A 22287-nucleotide genomic window follows, 5' to 3' on the forward strand; every position below is an offset into this window, starting at 1 on the left:
ATTTATCAATTAATTAGTGGAGTTTAAAACTCAAGTCTATTCAGTCAGTCGCATTTCCACACTGTGCAGACTCCATAACAGTTCGAATCTGAGCACCACCCGAAGTTTTCACATTGCTGTACCCACCAGTCAAAATCACCCACACGAGTGGCTCGTCTGGGCATGGCTTTTGCTTACTTTCAGCACACACACACAAGCGCACAATTGCGGACAGACCCAGGTATCAGCGAGCGAATGATTAAAAACATAAAAAAAACAACGCAACGATTGTAAATGACACGGGTGCCGTGATCGAACACTTTAATACAAAGCAGAAAAAATGCTTGTCCTTAAGACCCATTTGTATGCTAACGGCAGTTTTATAATGATACAAAATACACTGTGCGATGAAATGCAACGAGTAATATCCTTAAAAGAGAGAAAAATTAGGAAACGTTCTAACTTCTAATACTGTGTTACAAGTTGCTGCCTTGGCGTCCAAAGCGAAGGGGGGCGAGTGTAAATTTCGAATGAGTAATAAAAATAGACAAGTTAAACTCACGGAAGAATCACGCTGGAAAACGGGGTAGCGGACAGAGCGTGTTGGGGGGAAGGGCGAGTGGATGCACATGCTTCAGTGAGTACGCGCGTTCTAATATAAAGCCATCGCACCTAAAAATCCGACACATCGGAAGCGAGTCACCGTCAGCGCCACCTACGACGACGATTGGTTGAGCGATTGCACATGCGATGGGTTTAGCCGTCCCATGGGGGACCAGTTGTGGCCACGTGCGCTGGCAAAACGGGGAGGTGACAATTGGTGACAATGGGTGGATGGACAACTCAGGAGGTCGGCATGTGCTCGGCAGAGCCAGTGAGCAACTAGGTTGACAACGATTCGATTCCGAGTGTCAAACCCCAAGTGTGGGATACACGAGTGGGTGGTGAGTCTGGAGTTTTCGAAGGCTCGGTTGTCGGACCACGCACGGAGCGAGTATTCGCGTAGACCGACGATGACTACGATACGTTTGCCATCGTCAAAATGTCCACAATTGTGAAATTAAATAATGGTGGGCGGTACCGACTTGTTAAGTTTCGTAGAATCAATTAATATTCTTGGTTTTTTCGGTAAAGTCACGTAGAAGGAAAATAAAAAAAATATGAAAACTTTATTTTTATTATTTCCCTTCTACGTGACTTTACCGAAAGAACCAGGAATATGAATCCATGGGGTCACGAAAGCTTTAAATCGAAAATAATCAATTAAATTTCATCGCACGATCAGCTCAGCTCTTTGCAAAGAAATGGCTACGCGCCATCGCGTCTAAGCTCTCCTGATCGTCGCCAAGCTCACAGTGTCCACGCACTCGTACCCTTGGGTTGACTACCGTGATTTCAGACAATGTGTCGCATTTCTCCGGTGATGTGTTTGCTCTAAATATAGAGAGAACATCTGGACTGATACCAACCTCAGCACTCACCATTCCCCCCCACCAAATCTCAATAATGATAATAAAATCTGAAAAACTATACACTGGGCCTTTAAAAATGCAAAGGTTGAAATGATAAAACTAAAAAGGGGTGAAATATACATCATGTAACATTTACGGCATGACACTTTATGACCTATATCAGATAGAACATCAACGCAGAACTCTGTCCTGTGTCTCTACGTATAACTACAAATGTGTTAGTCCATCAGACCATTGACTTTCCCAGACCAATTTTACCAAGCAAGGTTTTGGTTACGCAATCGAACTCGGCACCGGTTTCCATTTTCTGGGTCTCATCAGCAGAGTCAGGCTCGTTAAAAAAAATGCCGCTTGATTTCCAGGCGTTATTGGCAAGAACTCGCCATCTAAACTTTGAGGCTCATGTTCAATGACAAAAGCCATAGTTTTATAGACAATGTTTAAATTTTATGTGACAACACAGAAACGGAGTTCTGCCTATTCACGCTTCTACCCATAACGCTCCACGGCAAACGCTCTTTGAAACAGCAAACGTAGTGGTAAACGTGAAACCTTTGTAAACTTCACGTGGGTACGCCCACGTATATGCAACTTTCACCACCGTTCGTTGCTTCAGTGAAGTCACGCATGCCATCACACGGCCCGTATAAAGTTGACATATACGAATTCTAATCGTGGCTGTGGAAACCTCCAATGCATGGTAAAATAAGTGTGGTTAAGCACTGGGATGAGTTTACAAGAGCTTTGTCTACTTATAAGACAGCGTTTCTCCTGTATTCTGCTACGTGTATTGACCGTTCATTACATAGCACAGGATATATAAAAAATACTCAAAAACGAATTGGCCTAATATCCCGAAGCAAGACCCTTGCGAAACTCGGCGAGGTGTTTTTCTTTCTCTCCTGGATAAATAAAGGACCGATATCATCGTGATTATATACAGTATACAAAATAGTGGTTGTCCTGTGGAGATACTAGTCCCTGACATAGCAATGTAGAGTTTTCACCACTGGCTTAAAACGTGCCATTGCAAACAAGCACCATCGAATACTCATTTCAGTACGGGGACACACACTTGGAAGCAAATATATGCATATACAGTATACAAGGTAAGACAAATGCCAGGAACCATACGTCTGTGCTTATATATGTCGTTGTGGACACAGTTTTGTCTTTTTGTCCTTGTTCAGTTTGCATATCCCCCACGATTGCAATGTTTTGTAACTGCCACCACTGCCGGCGTTCTTGGGCTGCGGTCGTCGTTGAAACAACGGAGCGGTGTCGCTCAATGGGGCCTCGCCAGCGGAAATAAAGTCTGAGCCCGAGTCTGAATTGTCATTGATAGCAGATGCTTGAATTGCAATCAATAATAAGGCCGCATTCTCAGCTCGATTTTGAGTTGATGGTCTGGCAAAGGTTGAGGAGCACGGTACATGCAATGTAGTGGTCACGTGATAAAAGTCGTGCCTTCCTGCTGTTTGTTATTTCTAGATGCTTGAACTGTGCACCGATTGCTTGCGCACGCATCTTACGTTTCCACACAGGGCACTTGAACATTCCTCAACAAGTCCACGTGGATCTCAACAACACGCTCAGCCCGTGTTTTCAATCAACACACCGCTACGGGTTCCTGACTTTTGCCGCCAACTGTATATACGGGGACGATCCATTTATAGATGGCCCACTAATATAGGGAAAAAATTTATAGAAAAATAATAATTCACATCCAAGCATCGACATGTCTGCCACCAATCGCAACACGCAATTGTGAAATCATCTAACACTCCGCTGGAACACTTTTTCCAACATGGCCGGTCCGATTTGTTTACCGCATCCGATGGGTGGTGCGTTAGCCGGGGTCAGTGCGGTATCTATAAAGGAATCACCCCGGATACATTTGATCCGAGTCAATGAATGCGTCCTTTATTTAACTAGGCGAGAGCCGGCTGAACCAACGAGAGGAGCGTTCGAGCGCGCACTGCGATTACAACCGCCAACGGATTCAACTCGAACGCCATCTTGTTCTGGAATTGTTACCACGTTTGCATATTTCACCCGTTTTAGAGAGAGATAGAAAGAGAGAGAAAAGAGAAAGAGAGCCAAGTTGTGTGTGCGAGCGATTGCGTGCGAGTGCGTGCGAGTGCGTGCTAGTCTTCGTATTGACCCTTGCGCCAACGACTTCGTGCGGACAGCGTCGGAGAAGTGACGCTGGGCGGAGTGGCGAGAGGCTTCTACGCCGGGAGGCTCAGCTTCTTGCCCTTCAGCACTGCAACCCAAGGACAGAGGGAAACAACTCAGCACGTGCTCACGCACTGCTCTTGTCGTTGCTCGTCGTGGCGAGCGCGACGTCAGTTCCACCCATCTCTCCATCGCACGCAGTCACTCATGTAAGGCCGAGGGGACAGGCAGGACCGAGGTTCAGATCACAACCGTCAAATGATGTTGTTTCTAGATTTGAAGCTTTCGTGACTGCAAGGATTCATATTCTTAGGTTTTTTCGGTAAAGTCACGTAGGTAAAAAAAATGTAATTAATAAAAGTAAAATAAAAATAAAATAAAAGTCACGACGTTTCGGAGGCAACACAAGCTTCCGTCTTCAGGTCACAGCACGATAGCTGTATCAAGTGAGAGAAATTCCAAGAAACAGTATTTGTATATATACTGGTTGAGGGTGGGAGGAGCCAAGGTAGGCTCTGAAGCACGCTGTTAGGAATGAGCCTTTGTTGTGTAAACTAGGTGCAGATGATGTAAAGGTGCGTGTAAAAGGGACTGAGCCTTTTTGTTATGTAGAGATGATGTGGCTGAAATCACTGCCAGGAAATTAGTCTTTGTTGTGTAGAATGGTTGACTGAGCCTATTATTATGTAGAGGTGGTGCGGTGATGTTGTCCCAGGTCCGGGAATTAACCCTGGTACCCGCGATCATAGCGTGGGCGCTTCTCAAGGTATACCCTCTCGTATGGCTTGGTGGCTATTCTCCGGTCTCCTCCTCCTACGTAAAGCCAAACACTCACTCAAAGAATTGGCCAAGTATCCCCATGAGGCAGGGCCCTCCTTAAGATAAGCCTCGATATTTTAAAAGGCCTTTTCCTGGGCGTACAGGGGAGTTTAACAGATATATATACATCCACACATACTGATCGGTTGCTTATTATACAGACGCAGTTCAAAGACAAAGATCACCTGGATAGCCTTAACAGACTTTTGGGGGCAAGTGCCGCTCATGAGTAGCACCTACGAAGGCCGACATGGTGCATGAGGGGGGTGGGTGGCCAGCACCACGCCCGGCCACCTTTGCCTCCCTAGTGGGTCGTAAAGTTCATAACTCGGCGTGCTAACCACCGCGCCACCGCACACTTCTCCTGTATCTACCCCCGGCGCCCCCGCCTCCCCCCACCTTTGGTGACGTAGAGATAGAAGAAGTCGCAGTAGAGGATGGTCTGCACCACGCCCGCGACGATGGCGATGAGGTCGAAGAAGCCCTCGAAGTAGTAGCGCCAGATCCAGTTGAGGAGGTAGAGGGCTCGGTAGAGGCCGAGGGCGAAGAGGTAGTGGCTGGTGATGGTCTCCGCCTCGCCGGTCTTGCTCACGAGGAAGAGCTGCGGCAGGATCGCCACCGACTCAAGGTAGATGGAGAACGTCCACAGGATCTGCCGGGCATCCACGCGCAGTCAACGGACTGTAGCGTCGTGATTGTCCTCGACGTCATCAATTAAACCGGGTCCGCAAGTCAGGCGAGTTGATGGTCGGCAACAAATGACGTGAACAACGCGACGTTCAATATGGTTTCGACACTTTGAGTCCGCTCTGAGAATTCAAATGACGGTCGTGCGACAAAACATTGTTCGTACATTTAGAGTGGGTGGGAAAGCGCTGCCCCTTTTACTGTGTAAAGGCATCTCAGAGGTAGCTCTATGAAATACACTTCCATGGATCGTTCTCTAACACGAAGCGTTGCAAGGTTCTACGAGAGTTCTGAATAGACCCTTCGTCTCATGATTTGTCATGGTATAACATAAATATTTCACTTTAAAAAGGGTACATAATCTTTACAACTGCTTTGTGTTTCGATTGTTGTCCTTACCCAGCACCTCTGAAAAGCACGGTCAGCTACGTGCGGTGTGAAATAAGTTCAACATAATTCTAGATTTGAAGCTTTCGTGACTGCAAGGATTCATATTCTTAGGTTTTTTCGGTAAAGTCACGTAGGTAAAACATTTAAATTAATAATAATAATTATTTCTATTTTACTTTTTATTAATTTAAATTTTTTTCCTACGTGACTTTACCGAAAAAAACCTAAGAATATGAATAAGTTCAACATACATACATTTGCAAACTATGATTGCCACCTTCCCCCCCCCCCCACCCCGAGACCAAAACCCCGGACATATTTCTCCGTCAGCCCTAACGCCTATCAAAACCGCTGCAGTATACCGCAAAGAAGGTTCAACTCAACACCGGTGCCAGACCTCGGCACAAATCCATTGCTGCCACCCTGAGCGACTCAAACTCGGAGAAGGTGGCAACCCCCCCCCCCGTGCGATGCCCAGGGCCGCCCCCTCGCTCACCTCGAGCAGAGAGAAGTCGTGGTTGACGAGCACCGAGAGGCCTCCGATGGGCACGACCAGGAACTCGACGCGGAACGTGTCGTTGTTGCCGTCGTAGGTCGCCTTGAACTTGTGGTAGATCATCCAGAGCGTGGCGTAAGCGCAAGCCATGTACACAACCTACGAGAGCGAGTGCGCGAGTGAGCGAGCCGTCGAGTGTACGTGTGTTGAACTTCTTTTGCACCGTACGTAGCCAACCGCGCTAATCGGAGGTGAGTGAGTGAGCGAGCGAGCGGAGATAAATCTAAATCTCTCTGTTTAATTAAGCTCCAGCCTCCTGTGAATCACGTGGCTTCTTCTGCGTGGCCACCCCACACTCTTGAATCTCTCCTTCCTCTCCATGATGCCCACTGTGAAAACGAACGCTGCTCCATGAAGCCTCCTCCTCCATCTCCGATTAGCACGGTTGGCTACGTACGGTGCGAAAGAAGTTCAACACACATGCGTGCATCCACATCTCTCCCGACCCTCTGCTCCCGGTTCTCCATTCTTTTCCCAATCCTTTTTCTCCATTTTCTGATTCTTTTTCTTCTCTCTTCCCTCTCCCGTTCCACGTTAATTTTTCCCTATCCGTCTCATCCTTGGCTCTACCCCCCTTTCCGTGGTGGTGCGCCACGAATTAGAAAAAAAAGGTTGTTTGCAATAATAACACGAATACCACGCGCACGTAGGTAGGGTCCGTTAGGCAATCTGGGGGCATCACTGACCTTCATGCTGGTGTTGTAGATGGAGATGAAGGTGGTGAAGAGGTCAAGGTATCGAGTGGTGAACACCAGAGCGAAGAGGATCTGGCTCTTCCCAGAAATTCCTGTTTGGGATTTTGCGAATGGGCCAGAGGAGAAGGGGAGAAATCATTCAAAAGAATCAAATTGCTCGACTCGAATCTACGTTGCAATCATCGACCACCCGCCACTGCAAAATACTTGGCAGGATCCTCTTTGAAAAGTGCCGTGAGACTTTGTGCCGCTTTCCTGCGTGAACAAACGTAAAAATAATTTCAATAAATAGCTGCATTTGCAACGACAAAAAATGTTGCTGCCACTTTGCATACACACCACGTCATTTATACACATATACCACATACACCACGCTGCACACCGTACACCACCACACTCCACCGCACGCGAGCGCACCTCCGATTAGCACGGTTGGCAACGTACGGTGCGAAAGAAGTTTCAACATGCACGCACCGCCACACTCCACCGCACGTGACCGCCAGACACCACCGCACCACACCGCGAACCACACGTGACACCCCCACTGCACAGCAGCGGCCGGGTAGGGGTGACGTGTCCATCGGGGGGGGTGGGGGGGTGGGGGGCTCAGCAGCCACAATCGCGACGCGCACATCCGCGTGCTGAGCTCTGCTCTTGGCGAACACTTTGCACTCTCGATAGGCTCCGTGCCACTGGGCTGGGTCAAGTGCGCCTGGAGCCAATTGAGAACTTGCGAGGTGGCAGGGGGGGGGTCGGTAGAGTTGCGGGGGGGGGGCTAGTGGGGGTGGGGGGTGAGTGGATGCCGGCGTGGAGATCGGAACGCGTGACGGAGCCACGCGGGGTCGTCCAGGAAGGGGGCGACCGCTGCCGATTCGAATCCGGGTTGGAGCCCCCCTCCCCCCCCTCGACCCGCTCCCCTTCTGCCCCCACCACTCTGAGCACAACAGCTGGCAGGCACCGCCCAGCGAAACACGGAACGTTGGGACAACGTTGGGCCGACGGTTGCAGCCACATGCCAACGTCGGCTGAACGGTGGTTGTCTCCGCCACAGCAGCAGCAGCAGCATCAGCCATGGTCCATGCGCTGCTGGATGGAGGCCTCCCTAAACCGGAACCAAATCTCACGATCTCACGAAGCAAGAAACCGACTCGCACCGACACGCGATTTTCATTGCATCGCTCCATTGGAAGCGTACCATTCGTTGGCTGCCACTCTGCTATCATTCTTAACCATCGTCCGCCATCCATCCCAGCGACGTTCTCCTGCCCAAGCTACTGCGTGTGACGTGTTAAGCGTAGCGGTGTGCGTCCGTCTGTACAAGGAGAGAAAATCTCACCAACATTGTTGAGAGACAGAGCGCTCTCTGATGGGGGTCTCTAGACAATAGACTGGCAGACCGGTCTCTGATGGAGTCTCTATGCAACAAAATACTAAAGCACTCAATCAGCCACTCTTCAGCAAATTTAGACATTATTTCGTGAATGTGATCTCCTGTTTGACGTTTGTTTAAAAAAAAAACAGATACGTTTGATTGCTAACAACACTTGCTACCTTTTCCTAAAATTAACGATGTGTGTGTGTGCATTTGGGTACTCGCTAACAGCACTTGCCCCAACAAAGTCTGTTTGACGTGTTTAAAAACAGATACGTTTGATTGCTAACAACACACTACCTTTTCCTAAGGCTAACGATGTGTGTGTGTGGGTACTCGCTAACAGCACTTGCCCCAAAAAAAGAGGAGGACGGGGAGTGGGAGGGGGGGATCCTTTGTCTTTGTGTTGAGGGTGGAAGCTTTTGAGAAGAGTTGCCACGTCAGACCGTGAGAGTCGGAAAGCGGTGACGCCACCTATGGAGCAAACTTAGCAAGGCCACGTGTCAATGTGACGTGTGTGTGGGGAGCGGTGGTGGAGCGGTTAGCGCGCTGCGCTACGAACCCAGAAAACCCGGGTTCGATTCCCACTCACGGTCAACGCCAGTGACGGTTATCTGAACCGGTCCCGGGCCTCCTCCCCTAGGTCGACTCAGCCTCAAATGAGTACCTGGTGCGGTGTGTAAACATCGCCACTGGGGAGACAAAGGCGGTCGGGCGTGGTGCTGGCCAGCCACCCCCTCGTGTGCTGTTCCGGCCTTCATCGGTGCTCGCGAACAGCACTTGCCCCAACAGTCTGTTAAGGCTATACGGGGAATCTTTGTCTTGTTGTTGTAAATTTGTATGTGATGTGTGTGTAAAGGTATGCACTCTGTGTGTGTGTATATAAGATATGCCAAAGACAAACATCCCCTCTTTTGGCGTAAAAGTCTTTTGAGGCAAGTGCCAGCACCGTGCTCGGCCGCCTTTGTCTCCCCAGTGGTGATGTTTACGCACTGCACCAGGTACTCATTTGAGGCTGAGTCGACCTATAAGACATGCATACACATTTCTACATGCACCTACATTATAGTAATCAATTCACTAATATATATACCTACAATCAAATACTGTACAGAGTACGTACGTACATGTGATTACACATTCACGAACTTACCCACACTTACTTTCATATGCACGTACATCTTGAGTACATATACTTTCGGAAATCATAATCGCTAAGTGGAGGTGACGCACCTCGGCATCTGTGCCAGGCTAGGTGCACAATGAGACTATTACGTGAAGTGTAGCAAGGCTCGATCACGTGACAGACCCAGGTGCTTTGGGTTGACTGAGAGGACTGGTAAGATGCACCACCTGTGCTCCCCACTATGCCACGTTTGCTGCGTTTTATCTGCCTGGCGTTCCACTCGTTGTTGTGAGCTTCGCTCCTCCGTCCTCCGTTGTTGCTGGAGGGCTACTACCTCCATCCTCCCAGGAGCGTCCTTCACGAGCATCCTCCTACACAGAGGCCGATCTTGACACCGCTGGTACCGGTCATCTGCAAGTCCACTCAGATCCATATCCTCCCGTGCCACATCAGCTCCATCTCTTCTCCAGCCCGTGCCGCGCCCGTTTAGCCCTCTCTATCCTGCCAAACAGAAGCTGATTGGGCATGCGGTGGCTCGGAATGCGGGCTACTTGACCAGGCAATGCAGCCTCGCCTACCGGACGAGCTTACCGATGGGACTTTGTGCAAACCTTTCAAGGATCTGTGAGCTCTTTACACAATCCAGTCTGTTTTGTCCCAGGATCGGTCATAGCAGGCTATCCTGAATACGGCGGGAACTGATATACTTTTGCAATTTGTACTTGCATACTTTATTTTTATGTTTCAAATTTTTTTAGTGACCCGCTTACCTTTCCTACGCTTTGCACTCCTATCGGTGTTGGTAGTGTTGTTGTGACTTTCATGGCTCATCGGATTCGTCCAGTCTCAATAAAGAGTCCGATTCACTTACATAAATACACCTGCAAACACCTAAAGTCAATACATGCACCTACACACGTACTCTTACATACATACAAACTCGCACACGCCAAGCACATAGTCCATAGACAAAAGCAACCACTAAGTGGTGGTGACATAACCAGAGCGTTTGTGCCAGGCTTTAAGGTTATCACGTGAAGTGTCAAAGGCACAGTTGGCAGGTCAGGGGACAGACCCAGGTGCCATGGGTTGACTAAGATGACTGGCACCAACCCCAACCTTGGCTCCCTACTGTGCCAACACATATACACAGTATATAAACTTAGGGTGCCACACGGTAGCGAGATGTTAACTACCTCGCCTGGTGTCCACGAGTTCGTGAGCCCGATCCAGACCCAGATGCCTGTAAGTATATTTGGAGTTTGTATGCTTCTCGTTCTCTCTCCCCGTGGTCAAGTGGTCCTCCGGTTTTTTCTTCCACATTTAGAATCAACACGCGTTTAGAGTACTTGTCTGCTGATATATATAATGTCCTCATGATAAGCCACTTCGTTGAGTTATCACTTGTTATAGCCAAGTCGCTTCTGAACAAGCCATATAATTCAGTGGGCCTTACCTGCTCAAATAAAATAACACATGTTTTTAGTTTAGTTTACATTCACACAACAATCGCATACGTTTGCCTGCAAGCATTGGGGAAGGAACGATCCAAGTATCCGAGCGATTCGACGATTTGTCACGAATCGATTTTTTTCGCTTTCGTGACTGCAGGGATTCATCTTCTTGGTTCTTTCGGTAAAGTCACGTTAGAAGGGAAATAATAAAATAAAATAAATAAACCATAATTATTATATTAATTTATTATGTTTTATTTTTTTTATTTTATTATTTCCCTCTCTCAAAATAAAAACCCGCGGTCGCACAGCAGCGCCTCTAGAGGCTAAGACAGGGGTCGGCAACCTACGGCTCCGGAGCCGCATGCGGCTCTTTACGGACTGCTTCTTGACGATATGTACGTATGTACAGTATGTACTCAGATGCATTGCGGCTCTTGAAATACTGAATTTTGTACCGAATTGTAAAAGAAATGGCTCTTCTTGTTATTTTGGTTGCCGACCCCTGGGCTAAGAGCAATCGAAATCGATTAAGCGCATCGTAAGATAGGTGAGCATTTTTAATCGACGCATCATCATCATCATAAACACCAATCAGACCATAGATGTTTACCGCCGCCCCGGGGAATAGATTTTCCGCAGCTGATGTGCTGACGTGGAGTGTGATTCAGCCGACGTTCCCCTCCACGTGGCTAATTGAGCTGCCAATCACCGCCCCACACCTTTATTAAAAGAGCCATCATCATAATAATACAATGACAGACATGTAGTGATGATGCTACAGTGCATGAGAAATATACTGTGCAAACCAAACCAACTGGCTGGCATGAATAGGGATATATAGTATATTTTTTGACGTACACGTTGGTTGTAATCTAATTCTGCCTTGCGGATGAAACGGGCAAAAATAAAAGTACGTGATTAAATCTATCATCATCCCGGGAGAGCAATGGTGCACGGGGTAATCTCACTCTGCTACGAACCAGGCCACGGCCCTATCCAGGGTTTGAACTCGCATACTTCAAACTGCGAGACGCACACTCACTTCCACCGCTGAGCTACATCTGGCCTGATAGTGGGACCGACTGTAAATTTGAAGGGACCCCGGCTACACTGGGACGTGTGGTCACGAATGCCCCTGATGAGGGTCTGGATTCATGGGAGGCAGAAACCGGAAAAAACCCACCACTCATAGAATGTAAAACAAACTACTTTCTTTTATTTTACCAGGTAAGGCTTACCGAGCTATACGGCTCTATTTTTTCAGAAGCGACCAGGCCATAATTGACAGCTCAACAAAGTGACTTATCGCGTGCTAATTTATCGCCGCAGCCGCCACATACACACTCGAAAGACGCGTCGATTCGAAATGTGGAAATGAAAAAAAGCGGAGGACCCGGAGAAAAATCCACGCGACCACAGGGAGAACACGAGAACGTGCAAACTCCAAATATACAACCATAGGAGTGGGTGATGCTCATCAGCAGGGTGTAGCCCTTGAAAGCAAATATCTCTGGGTTGTGTGGTGCTGCGAGAACAGAAATCCATGGTAAACCACGGGCGTTCAGTTGTCGGCGGCGCACTGCGCTACCAACCCAGCCGCCACGGGGGTTCGATTCCCGTTCACGACCACTTACAGTGGTCAATATTTGAACCGGACCTAGGCCTCTCTTGGGTAGATTCAGCCTTGAGTACTCGGAACGATGTTTAAATGTCAGCAAAGGTGGCCGGGCGTGGTGTTGTTGGACAGCCACCGACCTAGCCGGCTTTAATAGGTGCTCGCTAACAGCCCCGACCACAACAGTCTGTTGAAGGACTATACGGGAGACCTTTGTCTTTGTGTTGTACTCATGCATGGCTCACAGGGACAAGGTCAGAGTTTTGATCACGGGGTGACTTAAAAAAAAAATCTCAATCCCCTTACTTTCAGCCCTGTCGCATAAAGAGCAGTCGACCTGCACACAGTGATATTTGGCCTATCCGTCCATTTCTCGTGTGACCGGCACAATTATTTTTTGTGCGTGTTCGTATTTGCTTCGTTCTGCTGGTACTTGTTTCACTTTTGTTCTTTTTATGACCGCCCAGGTTAGTAAGTCAGTCAATCTTGCAAATGTAGTTTTTTAAAATATATATATGTCCAGTTATATCCTGGTTTCTTGAGTTCTCATTTTGGTTAAACAAAATAAATTTGAAACTTGAATCCAACCAAGGAGAGTAGCACCTATGAAGGTCGGCACGCTACATTACAAGGTGGGTGGCCAGCACCACGCCCGGCCGCCTTTGTCTCCCCCAGTGGCGATGTTTACTACACACCGCACCAGGTACTCATTTGAGGCTGAGTCGACCTCGGGGAGGCCCAGGGCAGGTTCAGATAATCGTCACCGGTGTTGGGCCCAAGATCGCACTTCGAAAACAAAAGACACATCCACACACTCACATCCACACGTTACACACACACACGGAGAGTAAAATCACGTTCAACTAAACCCATTTAAGCAGTATCCAAGCGACAATCAACTAGGGGTCTATTCCTACTGACATGCCCGGAGATACAAAGACGGCTTGGACGCCCCCCCAAAAAACTAGACCTTCGTGATTTAAACTGCAATGTGATGTACGCGGCCCTTTGTCAATCCGCTTGCTGTATGAAGGCCATACTTCACCACGCTGGTTCAGCGTAAGGCGGGAGGGGGGGAGACGTGGGTGGTGGCTGAGTCAAATGTCAGCATCCTCGACTCAGTTCCAGCAAACTAACGGTCCCTCTCAGAGGCCTGTGGCGGTAATGTCCACGTTACTGCGGCCGGGGCCGAGTTCGTTCGCTCTTATCTCAATTAAAACGTCACGAACCACGGCAGATGGACCCAGGGTAGGCAGATGAGCACCCCCCCTGCGCTAACCACTGCGCCACCGCTCCCCCGCGATATGCAAAACCTTACACGTGGACACATCCCGCCTCCAGCAGCAGTAACACAGCAACTGCACTGGTTTACACTTTTTTTTTACACCAAATGCCAACGCAACAATTTCTGTACCACTTTTAAATATCAGAGGCATATGATGATGAGGTTATTCGGGTTTGCAGTGTAACTCCAAACGTGGCATCGTTCCACTTGCAGTATAGGGATGCAGTTATACCGTGTCGGCTATGTCCTGTCAAGGGGGGTGGGGTAAGGTCTGCCGTCTGTCCACACGCTTTGGATGAAGAGGTGTGTGGGGTGAGAGACAAGATCGTCACCCCCCCGGTCACCCACAAACTTGACCAGTTCGCCCACGGGGACTGTCCTGGAATGTTGCATCGTGAAAAGCACGCGGGCTTCAATTCACACCATCAGCTCATCTCGATCGGGGTGGAAATTCCACATTGCCATGGCTGGGGATGGGGTTTATCTGTCCACCGGCCGGGTGAGCTAAACCAACACTGTTGTCTTCAAAGCGGTACCTATTTTATCGACCCCCGGAGCGATGATTGAGCGTGGATTGTCGAGTTGAATTAATCGATTTTCCCGGCCCCCCGTGTAGCCTTAACAGACTTTTTCAGCACCGATTGAAGGCCGGCACGGCTCCACGATACGTGGGTGGGTGGCCAGAAAAGCACCACGCCCGACCGCCTTTGTCTCTCCCGCAAACCACCGCGCAAGTAACGGGAGAAGGCGCGATGCGAACTCACCAGCGCACGACCTCGTCTTCCATATCTTGATGAGCAATATGATGATGGCGAGGAGGTGGGAGAGGTCACCCGTAAGTCTAAACACGTTCATGATGCCGCCGCCGACGCTGCTGCTGCTGCTATCAAAAGTGACAGATCAGCTGATAAGCCAATGGGTCAGTGGTAGGAACGTGGAAGGGTGATAAAGTGATGGGCGCACACACACGCACGGACACGTGCCACAACTGAAGCACTCACACGCAACGGCACGAAAACAGCCACACAGCCTTAAGGCTACACACACACAGACAGGCAAAGACACACACACAGCACAGGCAGGCAAAGAGACAGACAGGCAGGCAAATACACACACAGGCAGGCAAAGACACACACAGGCAGACAGGCAAAGACACACACAGGCAGACAGGCAAAGACACACACAGACAGGCAGGCAAAGTCAACACACACACAGCCAGCCAGGCAGACGGACTTGCTCCGGGCGAACTGCGCGTTACGCTGGTGGAGGTGGAGGAGGAGGAGGCTGGTGGTGGTGGTGGGTCGGGGGGGGGAGGGAGAAAAATATGGCGCAGCCGCCTACGTGGCGGGTTGGGAGGAGGAGCCGGGCAGGCGGGGAGGGGGGCGGGGGGGAGTAAGGGGGGTGAGGGGTGACGAGGGGGAGGGGTGAAGGGGGGTAAGGGGGGGTGAGGAGGAGGGTGGGGGTGGGTGATGCGTGTGAGGAGGAGGGGGTGAGGGGTGGCGGTGGGGAGGGGTGAGGAGAGAGGGGGGGTGACGAAGGGAGGGGTTAGGGGGGTGACGAGGGGGAGGGGTGAGAAGAGAGGGGGGGGGGTGACGAGGGGGAGGGGTGAGGAGGGGTGACGAGGGGGAGGGGAGACTAAAGACAAAAATCCCCCGTGTAGCCTTCACAGACTGTAGGGGCAAGTGCTGTAAGTGAGTGAGCACCTATGAAGGCCGAACGGTGCACGGAGGGGCTGGGTGACCAGCAACCACGCCCGGCCGCCTTTGTCTCCCCCACTGGCGATGTTTTCACGCGGGTTACTCATTCGCGGCTGAGTCGACCTAGGTGAGGTCCGGGACCGGTTATCAGATGATCCGTCACCGGTGTCGACCCCGTGAGCGAGAATCGAACCCGGGTTCGTCGGGTTCGCAGCGCGCTAACCGCTGCGCCACCGCTCCCCTCCCACACACACAGCGCGCACTCTGCTGGGCATGTAGGGAATGCGGCGGCGTGGATTTATTGAGGGGGGGGGGGGTCTTGGTCGCTACGCCGTCGGGTTAAGGTTTAAAGGGGGGGGTAGGGCCGTCCATAAATGACGTCACGCACCTAAGGGGGGGGGGAGGGGGTGGTCAGACATTTGTGACGATGTGTGACGAGGAGGGGGGGTTTGAGAAATGTGACGTCACATCAAAATGCCCAACTTTAAATAAATATGGAATTGTTATAACAACACTAACTGTTACAGCAACACTCCTATAACATCATAGTGCAGCGCCACATTAAATACGCACTACAATGACAATAGTTTAAAGCGATTTGAAGCATGTTTTATTTTCAAAATGGAAATATGGTTGGGGGGGGGCAGAGCTTTGTGACGTCATATTTTAGGGGGGTCTGACTTTTTGTGACGCCGTGTGACGAGGTGGGGGGGGTCAAAAATCGTCCAAAATCGCGTGACGTCATTTATGGACGGCCCCTTATCGGATGGGGGAGTTCATGGACGCGACTCCTGTTGGGGTTTAAGGCGACGCTTGTGCGTTGTTTTGTCGGTCTGCCCGCGCTCTGGATGTTGTATCCGTTACGGGTGGGGGGGGGGCCTCATGTTGACGCTCGCTTAACACATTCCTGCGGAGGGAGCTGGTAGGAACGTTGGGTTGCTCGGTCAATGGCCAGGGTCAACGGCGGCGTGGTGTATTCATGTAAATATGGCCCACTGTGAGGGCGGGCACAAGCCGACGTGAGTAGGTTAAACGTTGAGTTTTATAAGGGCACCACGGGGTGACCAGCCCCTCTCCACCCAGCCCCACCCCCTCCCACTCCCCACCCAGCCCCACCCTCCCCACCCAGCCCCACCCAGCCCCTCCCTCCCCACCCAGCCCCTCCCCACCCTCCCTACCCAGCCCCTCCCCACCCTCTCCTCTCCACCCAACCCCTCCCATTTTTGGATGCACGACGGACGGACACAATAATCCCCTGTGGGCTGGTGTGATACGAACGGGAGATGTTCAGCGTGAAATTGCGACGAATATCGCGACAGTCCCTCTGTTGACAAAGAACCCGGCACTAATTGAATTGCGAAACGCGTTAAGCAACTTGCTGTCCGCCCATCGGCTTCCATACAAATAATTACACACTTCCGACAGCAAAGATATTTTAGGAAGCGTTACATAATCCAGAACTCTTTCCTATAGTTTTTTTTATTTTGCATGTATAGTTGATGCTAAAAAGAGGTCTATATCCCGGCAGGAATGAAGCTGCTGTTTGTGAAGAAGATTCGGAGTAGCACGTTCCAGATGTCAACCTTTGAAGAAGTTAAAAAATTAACCCGTAAAAACAAAGTTTTTCACTATAAATCCTTTATATGCGTGGCATCGGTTTTATTTTATTATTCATTTCTGTTTTTCTTGAGTAAGAGTTTCATTTTTATCACATTGGTATTTTAAATTAAATATGACATTTTTTTTCTTCTAAAAAGTGGAAAATTTTGGGGGTCAAAAATCGTCCAAAATCGCGTGACGTCATTTATGGACGGCCCCTTACGGGCGAATCGACAAACGTTAATACGTAAATGCTTTCAACCATGCTTGGCCGTAATGGGTAAACATCGATTGGCCACCCTATTATTGATGATGCTATCGCACCCATCACCTTGGCCCGTGGGGCCCACACGAGATATTTAAACTCGTCGTCACCACCCGAGATGGCACGAGCGGTTCCAATTTCGCTGTGTGTGCACAAAAAACAGTGAATTCTGCGAAAGCCATTTGAAATGTGCGAAATGTAAAATAATTAAATCTCTCACGCCGTACAGTGTTATTGCCAGAAAGGGTAGAAAAACAACAACTATTGTTATATAAATAAATCTGTAGTACAGTGCTAAATATGTGCTCATCTTAGGTGGTACACATTTCTACTCTGACCCATGGACTAGAGTCGGGGTTATTTATCAAGCACCACCACCACCGTGTCTCGTATTCACCAACCAGTGCATTGCGCCTCTTGAAATATTTAGGTTTTTAAAATTGTATTTCTCCCGAAATCGAACAAAAAATATCTCTCCTTTTATCTTCTTGGTTCTTTCGGTAAAGTCACGCAGAAGGGAAGTAATACAATAATAAAAATAAACCATAATAAAATAATTCTCACGACGTTTCGGCTATAACGCAAGCAGCCGTCTTCAGGTTATTATGTTTTATTTTTATTATTTTATTACTTCCCTTCTACGTGACTTTACCGAAAGAACCAAGAAGATGAATCCCTGCAGTCACGAAAGCTTTAAATCGAAATATCTCTCCCTGTTATTTTGGTTGCCGGCCCCATGCACTAGAGGATTGAATAGTTTCAGCTTGACCCGGTAATGGGTTTCCGCTAGGTGTACTCAGCCTCAAATGAGTACCTGGTGCGATGTGTAAACATCGCCACTCGGGAGACAAAGGCGGCCGGGCGTGGTGCTGGCGACTCATCCTCCTCGTGTGCCGTGCCGGCCTTCATAGGTGCTGCTCGCTAACAGCACTTGTCGCAACAGCCAGTCAAAGGCTACACGGGGATCTTTGTCTTTTGTGTGTGGGGGATGGGTGCGCGTGTTGGTTTAGCGGGGTGGCTGCGATTTTTGCCCGGGTGCTTGAACACAGCTGACGGAGTGGGAGGGGGAGTCACGGTGCTGTTCACACAGACAGAGCGCGCCACGTGTGTCTGGACGGGGGGCAGCTGTGAGAGGTGGACACGTCACGAGCCATCGTGCTCTCCCAACACGCCCACACAACACACACAACAAACGCAACACACGCAACACACACAACAAACACAACAACACGCACCACACACAACAAAGACAGCAAACACAACACACAACAAACACAACACACACAACACACAACACGTGCAAAGTTCCCCGCCGTATCGCCTCGACAGACTTTTGACTTAAAACGTTCGTGACCGCAGGAATTCATATTCTTGGTTCTTGCGGTAAAGTCACAGAGATAGAAACATTTTTTTGCAAATATATTTTTTATTATTTTTTGTTTTAATTTTAATTATTCTTTTTCTTTTTGTGTTTTTTGTTTTCTATCTACGTGACTTTACCGAAAGAACCAAGAATGTATATAGCTCAACAGGCTGTTGGGGCAAGTGCTGTTAGCGAGTAGCAGCACCTATGAACGCCGGAGCGGCACCTATGAGGAGGTGGGGGGGGAGACGCAGCACCACCACGCCCGGCCGCCTTTGTCTCCCAAGTGCTGATGTTTGATACACACCGCACCCGGTACTGTACTCATATGAAGCTGAGTCGGTTTAGGGGAGGACCAGGACCAGTTCAGAGTATTAATCGAAACTGGTGTTAGTGTCCGTGACCGGGAATTGAACTCCGATATTAGCCTACAAGAGACAAAGATCCCCCGTATAGCCTACAACAAACTGTTGGGGCAAGTGCTGTAAGCGAGTAGCACCGATAAAGGCCAGCAAGGCACACTAGGGGGTGGGTGGCCAGCACCACGCCCGGCCGCCTTTGTCTCCCCAGTGGCGATGTTTACACACTGCACCAAGTACTCATTTGAGGCTGAGTCAACCTAGGGGAGGCCCAGGACCGGTTTAGATAATCATCACCGGTGTTGGCTATGAGCAGAAACCGCCAGGTTCGTAGCGCACCGCGCTGACCGCTACACTACACACACGCAAGCACGATAAGTATAAAAACGCATTCTATAGATAACTATAAGATTTCGATTTAAAGCTTTCGTGACTGCAGGGATTCATCTTCTTGGTTCTTTCGACAGACCTGTTCTTCACCTGAGGACGGCTGCTTGTGTTGTGGCCGAAACGTCGTGATAATTATTTTATTATGTTTTATTTTTATTATTTTATTATTTCCCTTCTACGTGACTTTACCGAAAGAACCAAGGAGATAATTAGAAGATGTTTCGCAAAGGAAGAAGCACCCCAAAGCTTACGGTGCCCGATATCAAAACCCTACGGCGCATTGGGATCTACGGATGCAACGCACCTTACAAATGTAAATCATTATAATCGTCATCCCTTAGACTGATCTGGTGACGTACATTTACATAAACCTACTGGATTTTAAAACGAGCCCGACGACTTTTCCTTCAAAATACTCGAGAGACAATGGGACTCTCAGTTGACAAAGGACTCTCAATTGCCGTTCCTCATTCGTTAAATGTGTGAGATGTTTGGTTTATACCTACCAGTGGCTCTTAACCTGGGGTGAAGTGCGTCTTATAACCCGTAAAGTACGGTCTTTCCTCCACCGTATAAACCAGCGGTTCTTCACATTTACTGCAGCCGTGCGCTCCTTTGGTTCTCTATCAATTATCATATTTTGCTACTGGCAAAGGAGGTGCCAATGGTGTAAATGCTTACCCCGAGCTCTCATACTCTGATGGTGCATTGTCTTTGAGTTGTGCGCCTTTTGGCGTCATCTGGTCCAACACCATGTGAGACTAGGCTCTAAGAAAAGCTGTCTCAGGTGTGGACCAATCAATTTCAAGGAAAATGCATACATTATCAGAGTTGTGTTTTTTGTTTGCACTCCGACCGCAGGTATTGTGGTCAATGCAAACATGACTCCTTGTAATAAAGGTGTCAGTTTTGTTGCTAAATAAAAGGGTAAAAAAACAATTATCATAATTGGCTACTGGCAAAGGAGGTTCCAATGGTGTAAGAAGCAAATAACTCAGTGGGCCTTACCTGGTATTCTAAAACCAGTAGTTTTTTGTTGTGTGAGATTCGTTGACCTTTCCTATACTTTGCACTCCTCTCGTAGTTGTGCATCGTTCGTCGTTGTAGCTTTCTGACCCTGTGTCCCAACTGGACATTCGTGAAAAAAAAGAGCTTCATAGCTCGTCGGATTCCTCCTGCAGTCGACATAAAATATTCTGATTTCGAGGGTGCCAACGACGGCTATGAGATTGAGCGTTCGTCGGTGAAGGCGGCTGAGCAGGTGTCGGTTTCGTTGGCGGTGTCGGTCGCGGTCGCAAGCCAGGCTATGGAGGAGTAGCCGGTGATGGAAGCGTCCAGGCCTCGTGCCCGCAGGAACTCCGCGGCCACGGAGTGCAGGAGGGGAAGCGAGAAGAAGTCGGACAGTAGCAGCACTTCGCGCGCCGTGCCTGCGAGTCACGGCGTGGGGTCAAAGGGTCAGTCAGCACTGAACAACCTCCACGCGGTCGATATCATTATATCACCCTGCTCTCCATTTTACCCTTGACGCATTTCCTCCCCCCCCCTCCCCCCCTATTTGAACTCATCATTGCAACCTTTTGAACTCGATTCAGCTCTCCAAGCTTCATGGGGCTTCAACATTGCGAGGTCAACCCCGATAATGCTTGGGGAGCTGAATGGCATTCAAAATAACTCACTAGCAAACATCTTGTGAGAGACCCAATGCAGAAGATCCCTGGGGGTTTGATCTTCCACGTGGTCCACCCTAAACCGGATCCACTGCACAAACCATGGCAGTCGATGCGGGGATACCTGATGCACAAATGGAAACTTAAAAACTCTACAGTAGTGTGCGACTGTGGTCATCCAGAACAAACCGTACAACATTTCATGACACAATGCCGGATCCACAAATACGAAGGAGACATCGCAGCGATAACACTCAGCTACTCCTGACGCAGTTATCTGGACTTGACCACCTGGATGTGAAATTGTAGTTGCTGCTCTGCATCTACATCAGCCATTGCAACCTGGACATTAACACATTCCTGCGGAGGGAGCTGGTAGGAACGTTGGGTTGCTCGGCCAATGGCCAGGGTCAACGGCGGCGTGGTGCATTCCGCAAATATGCCCGACTGTGAGGGCGGGCAGAAGCCGGCTGTGAGTAGGTTAAACGTTGAGTTTTATAAGGGCACCACGGGGTGACCAGCCCCTCCCCACCTAGCCCCACCCCTCCCAGCCCCACCCTCCCCACCTTCCCCTCCCCACCCAGCCCCACCCTCCCCACCCAGCCCCTCCTCACCCTCCCCCTCCCCACCCAGCCCCTCCCCACCCTCCCCTCCCCACCCAGCCCCTCCCCACCCTCCCTCTCCACCCAGCCCCACCCTCCCCACCCAGCCCCTCCCCACCCTCCCTCTCCACCCAGCCCCACCCTCCCCACCCAGGTCCTCCCCACCATCCCAACCCCACCCAGCCCCTCCCCACCCTCCCCTCTCCACCCAGCCCTACCCCTCCCGTTTTTGGATGCACGACGGACGGACACAATAATCCCCTGTGGGCTGGTAGAACCAGGAGGTTCCTACCAGTAAAAATATCAAGAATAGGTTTTGCTCTTGCAAAAGTTTTTTTTTCCATTTGGCGTTTGAACATCTTAACACCTGCTGTTTTATTGCCAGAAAGGGCAAGTTAAGTAAAAGTGTGTAAAGCGGAAAGAAAAAATGTCTCTTTCCTCATTGCAAGGTTGTAGACCCCCCCCCTCTCCGCCACCCCCTCGCCCCGCGCGCCCACGTTGTACTCGCCTGTGGAGGACAAGCTCGTGTCCCCGAGGTACATGTGCCGCATCACGCACTCGGCGCTCTCGGGGGACGCCTCCACGTCGATCGACACCTCGCCGAGAATCCTTTCGCGGAAGCCTCCTGCGCGCGCGGCAGATGCGGAGAGAGAATTCTCGATTTGAAGCTTTCGTGACTGCAATGATTCATACTCTTTGTTGTTTTTTCGGTAA

At 49.7% G+C, this 22287-nt stretch overlaps 1 protein-coding gene across 2 annotated transcripts; it reads right to left on the reverse strand.

Moving 5' to 3' along the window:
- Positions 1–565: 565 nt before the first annotated feature.
- LOC144730270 (ER lumen protein-retaining receptor 2) lies at positions 566–14929 on the reverse strand. 2 transcript variants are annotated; one of them, XM_078610947.1, is made up of 5 exons: positions 14396–14923; positions 6768–6868; positions 6022–6180; positions 4847–5100; positions 566–968 (listed from the first exon to the last, which is right to left on the reverse strand). In XM_078610947.1, the coding sequence occupies exons 1-5, from the start codon at positions 14484–14486 to the stop codon at positions 695–697; spliced, it is 879 nt and encodes a 292-aa protein (XP_078467073.1). In that variant the 5' UTR covers positions 14487–14923; the 3' UTR covers positions 566–694. The 2 variants fall into 2 exon arrangements, with proteins under 2 accessions (XP_078467073.1, XP_078467072.1); XM_078610946.1 differs by lacking the exon at positions 566–968 and adding an exon at positions 3353–3717 and having other exon boundaries at positions 4848–5100; positions 14396–14929.
- Positions 14930–22287: the final 7358 nt, after the last annotated feature.

The sequence above is a fragment of the Lampetra planeri genome, chromosome 35 (genome assembly GCF_965212315.1).
Source record: "Lampetra planeri chromosome 35, kcLamPlan1.2.h2, whole genome shotgun sequence".
Taxonomy (NCBI): domain Eukaryota; kingdom Metazoa; phylum Chordata; class Hyperoartia; order Petromyzontiformes; family Petromyzontidae; genus Lampetra; species Lampetra planeri.